The sequence below is a fragment of the Eufriesea mexicana genome, unplaced genomic scaffold, assembly GCF_001483705.2.
Source record: "Eufriesea mexicana isolate 0111107269 unplaced genomic scaffold, ASM148370v2 scaffold422, whole genome shotgun sequence".
NCBI classification, from domain to species: domain Eukaryota; kingdom Metazoa; phylum Arthropoda; class Insecta; order Hymenoptera; family Apidae; genus Eufriesea; species Eufriesea mexicana.
The window spans coordinates 750886-761159 of NW_016908602.1; the positions used below are offsets into that span (position 1 = coordinate 750886).

General features: G+C 43.8%; 1 protein-coding gene across 1 annotated transcript in view; it reads right to left on the reverse strand.

Moving 5' to 3' along the window:
* The window catches only part of Myo10A (unconventional myosin 10A), a 47168-nt gene that overhangs the window by 19243 nt on the left and 17651 nt on the right, over window positions 1-10274 (reverse strand). Inside the window, 1 exon segment of the mRNA XM_017897078.1 lies at window positions 9771-10013. Coding sequence (XP_017752567.1) covers window positions 9771-10013 — 243 coding nt within the window.

Genomic DNA, 10274 nt, shown 5'->3' on the forward strand with positions numbered 1-10274 from the left:
TAACTGGCAAGTGAAATTTTCTGGTCGTCCTGTTTCATTAAACACCGTAGGTTTTCTTCGATTCGAGGCTGAGTTACGAGGCACGCGCTCTCGTTGATATTCATCGCACGTTTCCTGGACGATTATCAGCTCGATATCGTCAGTTTTCCATCTGTCGAATTAGGGTTGATAACGTCTCGCGATATTTTCGAAACTTCGTTTAATGCAGGCGACTTTGATCTTCGAATTCGTGTCTATGGATAAATTTGCAGAACCCGGATCGGAGAATTAAGGAGATTCAGTGACTTTAATCTTCACCTCGAAAGCTAGTCACGCGTGAATAAAATCTACGAAGACGAAGGGTTGCTATAAGTTTTCGCGGGAGACAGCCGCGTAATGGCTCTCACTGTTGGTAATAAGTAAAGGTTGAGAGTGGAAGAGAAACCGCAGAGAGGAAACAGGAAGCTAATTAATCTAGTCAAAGGGAAACTGTTCCGATGTTTCCCCGTTTTTCGGATCGATAAACAATCTCTGACGGGATCAGAGATTGTCTGTGTAACTTTTTATGTAATCGATAATCGTTCACGCGTTAAATGTCTAAATAATTTACGGCGTTTCCTCCTGCACCGCGAAAGTAGCGAATGCGACAAACGACTCCTTGGAAAAACAACGCGAGAGAAAAAACCGCCAATAAAATAGAAATCAAAGTCGGAAGGGGCAGGAAAAAGTCGGAAGTGATAGCTGGTTACCGCGAATGATTGTAATTTCTTCAGCCGATATGTGTAAGTACTTACTTGGTAGGAATAAAAATTCCTGTTTGTGAAAGTAACGTGCGTGCTTTTTGGTATTGAAATCAACTCGATCTGCCGGAATTAATTACATTTTAAACGGTCGATCACAGCGATAATTCTCTTTCTCTTTTTGTCTCGCAAGACAGAGATATGAAAAGAGTCTTTTGTAACAATGTAAATTCGTGGAGGATATAGAAAGGAGAACCATCGCTTAAAATTCTCGATCAGAAGTGCCCATGAAAAGAAGCTACACAAAAGATATACGTGATTCATGCGTGTTCGTGCAACGGCGGGCTCACCTGTCGTTAACGGAAACGAACGATTACACTTGGGACCCTTTTCAGGGTCCTATAATACGCGAACCCCGTCAAGAACCATCCTGATCGCTCGAGTATAGTCCCACACCCATTACCCGAAAGTTACGATACCCTTTTTCTGTTCCCACCACCCTGTCGTCATATATTTTCAAACGAAAATTCGACACGTACCCTTAGCCGAAATTAATAGGTCCGTATCTTTAGATTCGACGTTGTTCTCTGTAAAATTCTCCGATGTACTCTTTACACGATTATCTCGGATAATCAAAATCGTTAAAAATTGTAACTTGAGCGGTGACTGTCATCCACTTCCGCCGGAAGAACCAAGGTTCCTTCCACCAGTCTAAAGGCAAGTTCCCACGTTCTACGTACGCGACCTTAGAACCTCCGTTTCTCTCTTCTTCTGTGCTATGAAATCATCGATGATTTAGCAACCGCGATGAGACACAGGCTTCGTTAACCATTGTGTAGATAATATTTAGCGAATTAACGACAAAGTGAATGCAATTAGCGATTTACCAGCAACACCGTGTCTAAAGGATATTCGGATGACGGTGCAATTAACGGGTCGCGAGCCGAATTTTCCAACACGGTTAGACTCTGCTCGGTTTACATTTGCAGTAACATCGCTGGGAGAGCAGATTAGAGACCTTTTTACGAAAGAGGAATTACGAAATTATATACCTTAAACGAGGTAGTTTCTCGTGGCTTCTCTCAGCTTCGATGAAACAGCGATTTTAGAGGCTTCCATTTTAAGGAAACTCGATCCAATTTCCGTTCGACTCATCGTGAAACGTTTTCAACGCTTTCTCGCCTATCGTTCTTCCTGTTCACAATTTTCTAACGAGTCGCATTTTTCTCCGGCTTTTTGTCGCGATCGCGTGTCGACAGCGTCGATGTGGCGAAAAGAGCGTGATCGAGGCGAAATCTCTTCGACGATCGCGACCGACGCTCTAAAAGGCGGCCGTCGTGACCGGAAAGACTAGTCGACTCTCAGAAAACTCTCCCTGTATCGCGATTAGGAGACACATTTTCCATTTCTAGGCGTCCAATCTGTCGCAACTACCGTTCCCTAAACGCACCGGCGTCCAGCTTCAACGAGATCGAGATGCAGGCGTCGAATCACTTGCGACACTTCTCTCGTGAATTCTCTGAAACAAGCCCGACACGGAATGCCGGAGATCTAAAGAAGACGCGGTGAAACTGCTCGGGAAGATTCGCTTTGAAAAAGCAAAGTTACTGTACTCGGAGGTTACAATTTTGCGAATCTCGTAAATGTCAACGACGAACGCCATTTGTTCCCTGAAATTGGGAAAAAAGAAACGTTACGACGTGCTCGGCTAACGCTTCTTTTACTTCCGCCAAACTTTCCTGCGCTCGCTGCACAGATGTTCTTCACGATGATCTGACGGAAGTTTCATCGAAGTTATTCTAATAATCTTCGCTGGACATCGAACAGGAAGTCGATTAAACATCAATTTCTGAATTTGTAACAGCGAATGCTAATTTTTCTTTGCTATGGCTGATCGTGTTTTCTGTTCTTACTCCAAACACGAAGGAACAAGATTAATTTCCTTTATGGTTATCCGAATGTTATTTCGTTCGTTAGTAAACTTGACTGTTATCGGTATTCCATTAATTTAAAAATATTCTTTCGTTGCTATGTCTATCAATATAATTAAATTCAAAAATCTAGCTTTCATTTAAAAGTCGGTCATGTGACCAGTTTATTAGAACCAAGTGTACGTAAATAGGTAGGTTCTTCGTCAATCCTTCGTAATGGGAGCTTGTTAAGGTGATCCACAGGCGACTCCTGATGGTTCAGGATGTCTCGGAGACCGGGAAGGACGCCGCGAGAGAATTTAGGCCAGGCTACGAGTGTCAGAGGGAGATAAAGATCGGTTGCCAGGGCCATTAGCAATTCAAACGGCTTCCGGTCTCCATGCTGGTCTCGCGTATACGCGAGAAAGAAGGTGTTGCCTCCGGTAAACACGAGTTGCTTGAACCCTGGAATCGCTTGAAAGAAGCCTAAGTAGCTACGCGCCTGAACGTTACGTGGCTTCGGCTCTTTCGACTGGGGAATATGCCTAGCCGAGCTGCCACGCATGCAACGGTGTGCATCGGATCCGCAAAAGTGCCTCGCAGAAACGAAAAGAGGGAATTAAAGTTCCCTATAGCTGGCCGTTTCTTCAAATTTCTCGCCGGCTTAATTGACGATACATCGCTGACGCTAATGATTCCAGCGATACGCTGCTCTGAGCATTTCGCCAGGGAAGATCGCCTGGGATCGAAATGTTTGTTTCAACACGGTTCTAACTTGGTTTCTACGTTCGTTGTTTGCTAATCAGGAGAGATTTGTACGGTAATAACACCGTGGTCTTCTTGACTCATATCTACGCGTACAGTTATGTTTTCCTTCGTTCTGCTATCTAGAGAAGGAATTTTTGATACGTTTCAGAAGTCATGTATAGATAGAGATACTTTGGGTGCCATTAGTAGTCGACAATCTTTCTTAACATTACAATATTACTGAAAGTTGATTTGTTGACTTGTGTTCCGATAGAAATGTGGACATAATATAGACGGAACATAATCATAGTTCATCATCGAAAAACGTCAATTTGTTTCCTAGAACCCGGAAAATTGTAACCTACTTGGAACCTACTTAACCAGCAATCATCTCGATCGCAAGAAGACTGGGAACGCTCTGGATCTATGATTCTGTTATTAAAAAACGAGTCTCGAAAAATGAGTATCGCAATTCGAAACTACCAGAAGCTGCTTGCTGAATATACGTACGTAAGTCAGCTGAAGAATGCAGCCAGATCCGGTCGGAAGAACTCCGAATAAAGGAGCTTTCTTCTCGGTTGGCGAATCGTTTGACCCCAACCGGTTCGATTGCACCTTTCCTCGTCGGTGTAATTACACCGGCGGTATGACAGTTGATTTTTTATGGGATGGAGAAACCTACAAACGGAGAGATCGGATTTCTCATAACGTATGCGCCGAGCAGTCGCTCACGGTGCACCTGTGCGCAGGAATGAGGTGTTTACAATTGCGAGGGACCTCTTATTACGTGGTCGCGCGAGCCGAGGGAGAAGGAACGAGAGACACCGGGGCAAGACGAATTGACATTTCCTTCGTGCCGACAGGGAATTCCTTTTTTCTTTGTCCTCGCTCGTAACGCGGAATGTAAAGATGTGATTGGTATATAATGCGATTGCGAATTGCATCGTAAATCGCGCGGCCATGGCACGCCGTTCGTACGCGCTTCTCTATTCCAGAGGATAGATACTCGGTCAGTGGACGTTCAACTTTGGTTCACGAATACCCGCCATGTTTGTCAAATTTCAGATTTTTTTTTCCATTCTTAATTAGGTCCAATTTTTGGAAGTTCAATTTTCTAGGTTGGCGGATTTTCAGGATACCGAGTTTCGAAATTACGACACGAGGATGGTACGATGGACATAGGAACAGCCAGTGAAAGTTTTCTGGCAGACGCGCAGTCTTGGCGGGCGGAAAAAAGTAGATTCGAAAGGTGCAAAACCGGTAACAAATTGTTGTTTGCCTCTTTTGTCACGAGCGTAGTGACGACATCGTGCACGAACCGCGACGTTGCGTACAATAGTCTAGCTGGCCGGAAGAAGTCGGCGTCTTCGAAGCCTTTATACGATGTTTTTAGATGCGTGTTCCAAGAATCCCTCATAATAATAGTCAATTAAATCCCCATTCTCATCGCCCAACGTGTGATCCCGAGTTTAATGAATTTAATTATGCCCGTCGATCTGTTCCCTTCCTTCGACGTACGCACTTGTTGAACACGATGAATGATAAATTGACTGCCGAGTTACCTAAATCCTACGTATCTTCACGATTCCATACACACCGTGAACACTACGATTCCTTATTGCGCCGAGGCACGGAATTTCATTCGAATTCCTTTCCGGAAAAATTTCTTACGACTGCCAGTTGGTAGAAAAATACGACGAAGGCAGCGAGATGTACGCCCCCTAAGTGACTTCTGTATTAAGCAAATCTGATTAATGGAGAAATTTAAGCTGCGATCTCGCCTCAAATTATACCGTAAATCTTTCTCCTGAATTGCAAATTCCCTTTAGGAATACTTAATGTATCCTGGACCATTCATCACGCGAAGAAAGTTTTCGTTCAATTTCGTGCCGTCTTCGATGCGAATAACTCGAACACGATGTTTTATAAACATTCTCTCGCAGCACCTGTTAAGCATCAAGGACGAGTCTGTAATTGACGAATGATCTATCATCCGCGATACACGTGCAATCAATTTTCAACAGCAGCTCTAGAAATCGCATCGTTAAAACCGTAATTCCTTCTACCGCGAGCCTCCATCGCGAATTAAACAGGTTACGCTCTTTTGGTTATTTAATATTTCCATTAACTTCCTCATCTAGATCATTGATCCTTCTTTCGTCGTAACAATAACTCATCGACTCGTCGATAAATCTGCGACTAACAGGAATTAATGCAGCTCACGAGTTTCAACGAATCGTTATTAAGCGTCGTCGTTAGGAAAAGTGGTTCAAACTTGTATCCTTCTCAAAATTCATTTACATCAACGGTTACAACGAACCATGGGACGACGGTCAATAAATTTCTATCTTATTTAGCCAGACATTTACGGGCTCGGAATTTATTACAACGTATTTCAGATCCTGGACTGTGAGACAGAGCCAAAAAAAAGCAATGGTCTGTGAACTCGTACGTCATAAAGGCTCGTGCGAAATAAATAAATAAATATTACCTGGAATTACGAGCGTCTTGCGCAACGCGTTGGTCAGAGATGAAGAGAGGAAAAATGGGCGAAGAAAGAAAAATATGTCAGGAAGAATTCTTGCCGACGTTACCGAGCTCCTCTCAAGGCTGAACAGAAACGGAACCGAATGGTTCTTATCTTTTTTCAAATACGCCTCTTTGCTCTTGAAATAGCTCCACGCAAGTGGTCGAACCGCAAGCGATCGCCCAAGACCAATTAGCGACGATCGGCTTGGAAATTCTAACGGCATGATACTGTGTAATGTAACGAGGCAACCTCGGGCAACGCCTAGTGTAAATTGCGTTTCCAGTGAGTGGTCATATATGCTGGCCAATGCCTCCTTCTTTTCCTTCTCCTCCCCTGGAGACGGTATCGACGACCTATCATCAGCGTAGACAGTTGTCGATCGTCTCTGATAAAGAACGACCCGATGACGATCTTCGTTTGCTAAATATAGCTCACGAACTTCGGATGGTACCGACAGTAGCGAGACATCCTTTTGGTCGCATATTTCCTTGGCACTTAGTCAAGCTTGGAAAGCAACTTTTCCTTATGGAAATGAAGGATAAATAAAAGAAAGCGATGCGTATAGGATAAAAATGGAAAGTTAGTTAACGAATTAAAAACAGAGGAATGAAGATATTCCGCGAACTCGCGGGACGTTTTTGCTCGGGAGAGAAATCCGCTTATCTTTTTGGAGCGACTGGTACCGGGGCCTGGCTACGCCAATGTGCAAGTAAAACGATAGGTCTGATCGATTGACTGGTCCCACGTTCGCAGTGAACGTAATAAAATTCAATGTAGAGGTTGAAGTGTCGCACGAATATCGTGGTGTTAATGCCAGGCCATTTCTTGGCGATCAGGATGATAAAATTTCCTCGTTTTTCCACGATTATTCGGACCTCGTTTTACGAAGTAAATTCTAGATTACAAAACGACAGGTTGGAAAGTAGATGAGTTGATGTTCGTGTAAAAACTGGTCGAAATGGACGTAGTTTTAGACACTGGGGCCATTCTTCAGCGAGAGGGTATCAGTGAACGAAGAATGGCGCGGGATCTAAGAGGATTTTGAAATAACGGTTAAACGAAGCATCAAAAAACGGTTCTTCGTAGATTCGGCGATAGATCCACGGGTCTCTTATAAAAATTAATCGTGATCCCATTCATGCCACCTGACAGGATTACAGGCTATCGTTGCGTATAGACTCATTTCGCAATTGGGGTACCTTTTCTTATCGGGTACCGTTCTTTTAACGTTGATAACCTTTGTTTGGAAACGGTGTCGAGTGTTTCCGTAACGGGAATCATTCGAATAGCATGCATAGTGTGCGATATGGAATTAACAGGTAGAGAAATATCTCGCTTTTTATTCTACGCGTTGGCAGCATTGGGTAAATCCATTGAATCGGCAGCCAATTGGAATTAAGGTTCCCTGGTAGAAAGTTGTTGCTTAGAATTTTAATGCGTTGATGGATTAACGCTAGAACGAATAGGATTAACCTGCAACGCGTTGCAGCTTGTACTTCGAATAATTTCCACTTTTATAGTACACTTAAGTACATTCTTTGGTTTCGTTTCGCGAACCCCACGAACCTCAGATTTGTTCCCGCTGTGAGACCATTTTCGTCTACCTAAACCAGTTGATCACAGGGTTTAAAGTTGTCCAGAACATATGCTAATCACGCGAATTCTTTATTTCTTTCACCACGCGTATCAGGTTTGGTCATTTAGCTTTGGTATTAATACATAAATGGCACTTAACCGGGATTAAAGGCACGAAACCAGACTCGCTCAGTGTCCTTTCATGGACTCACAACACCACCATGCTTTTTCTCGATAGTAGAAAATCGTTCGATTTCCTTTCCTTCGGAACGAATCTTTCATTTGATGCACCATTGCCCTAAGCAATTAATCTAATCAGGCCATCGTAAGATTCCTTTCTCCTCGGGCCAATATTTCAAGTAACCGTTGCTCATACATCGTGGGTGAGTAATTGAAGTGATTAAAGATTTGATTAACCCGTTAACCTAAGCCGAAAGCAGTTCAGAAATTATCAGGAACGTGACACACGTTTCGTCGATTACTAGCGCTTAACCACTGTACATACACGTACCAAACCCGGCGGGTTACCTCTGCTATAGTTTGACCAAGAAACTGCACCAATGAGGAACAAGAAAAGCATAATCGAGAGATTAGGCGCCAGCTTTTTTTCCGAATTCCACGCTCGTAATCCCAACAGAATTCCCAAGGTTCTAAAACCGAGTTTCGCAGATCCAATCGCGGCTTGATCACCCCGGCATTCCACCGAGAGCAAACGATCGCACGTAAATTATCCCACAAATGAACGTAAAACCAGAAAGCAGGTAAAACTGATCGGTAGACTCGAATAACAAGAAAACGAGGAAACCTAGGACCCGAAGGGAAGAACATCCAGATCATTTCAGGAATGATTGATCAACCCCGTGCACCACCACGTCGGCGCGATATTAGGCTGAAGGTTGGGGCTCATCCTAACGGAGCTATCAGCTAGATTGCGCCAGGCTCTGGGCTATGATTCCGTTTTTCTGCGTTCCAGCGACACGCGTAGACGCTTCCCGCGGGACGTCGTTACCCCGGATCGTCTTTTCTCGAGGAAATCGTGGGTTTGCTTTCCGCTACCCACGCATTATCTCTCTGGAATGCGATGTCTGTCGTTGGTGTTGGACGTCCGGCCCGAGGCCTGCCCCTCCTCGTCGTTATCCCTCTTCGAGCGCTTATTACAGCCACGTACCGATTTCCACACGTGCGATCGCGTTACTTCACCGAGGCTGCGTGTCTGCGATTAATTGCGCAAGATCCGAACGCAGCTGCCGACCTTCGAGGATCTGGCAATTTCTGCTACCATGGATGGGATGGCAGCTTAAGGAAACTGGCTGCTCGCGAGAGTCGGATCATCGATACAACGAAGTTCGTGTCGCGAATATCGTTCGTTTATACCTTGAGTGATCTGTCAGATTCCAAGTTCGTTCGGACCTGATAGTTAACGTTGCATGGCAGACTGACGGGTGACAGGGTGGAGACGTTTGCTCCCGAGTTCTTTCTGGCGAAGGTTCTTTCTGACTAGGAGGGAATCAGGGAACAGGAGCTTCAATTAGATCCATCATGCGAATGCAGATGATTTAACGAAGATCCTTGACATAATTGGTTTTGTATCTTTGAATATTTCCGTGGCTTCAGTGGAATGTTTTGTAGTTTATAATAGGCAGGTTGAGGAACGAATTGGAGGTTCAGATGCATATGTGGTTAATTACGCGTGGTTTACGTGTAGCAGAAGTAATTGTACTTCGATGGATCGAAATAAAATTAACCTACATCCATCGAATTCATGGATGAACACTGGGGAGACGTAGCATACCGTGTTTGATCATTTATTGTAATGAATTTAAGTGCAGTGTTCACTAAAGGATCAAATAAACTGTAATTGCTTCGTGTACCAGTTGTTTTCTTGCTATTTGCTTCTACTGAATTACATTCCTGACACGAAATTATTCGCGTGTATGTATAGAACGAGGATCTCTGCGTATTCTGAAACGCAGATTGATGCAAGTAACGGTTACAGAGCATTCTGCAAACTTTCTGCTAGAGATTGCTGAAGAAAACGACAAACAGAAGTCGGTCAATCACAGCTTACCGTAAAAATTTGAAATTCTTTTTTGTCTGCCTTATATAGCGTATCCTGTTTTGTGGGAAAACTGGTTCCAGTGCAGTAAAGTACAAAAATCGAGATACGACGAGAGCTAAGAATATTGTAATAATGGGATGTCACGTCGTCTGTTACGCAGGATTCTTACGTCGTCGTAAATTTCGACGTTAAGCCGATAGAATATGTCAGGATAAGTAGATTTCACTCACCATTCTGATGTAAGTGCCGATCATCTCTGTCAACTGTGGTGCTCGATTCGTGTGCAAGGGTAGCCTGACTCCAGACGCAATTTGCATTACGCACACGCCAACCCTTGGAGAACTCACCGAGACGATGTCCTCCAGAGGTAATGTCTCCAAAATGACTAAGTCGCCATTTGGTGTACGTTTTATGAGTCGAAGACCGTGATGGGAGACTGCCACGTGCTGGGTTTCTGGATGTTGAGGGCCAATCTGAGTAAAAGAACGATTGACAGTACATACATGGTCGATCGAATAAAGCAAAGCGAATTATTAAGCAAAAATGGTGCAAAGGACTATTAATAGAACCGAGAGATACTTGTCTAATTATTATAGGTTTGAACGTGATACTTGTTTCACTCTTTATTGCCTCGGTGTTTAACCAACAATGAAGCCTTTGTGCCTCAGCAATCGAGCGAGCGATTCTAATTCGACCATTACATTTTCTTCTCGTGACTTTCCTTTTGGGAATGC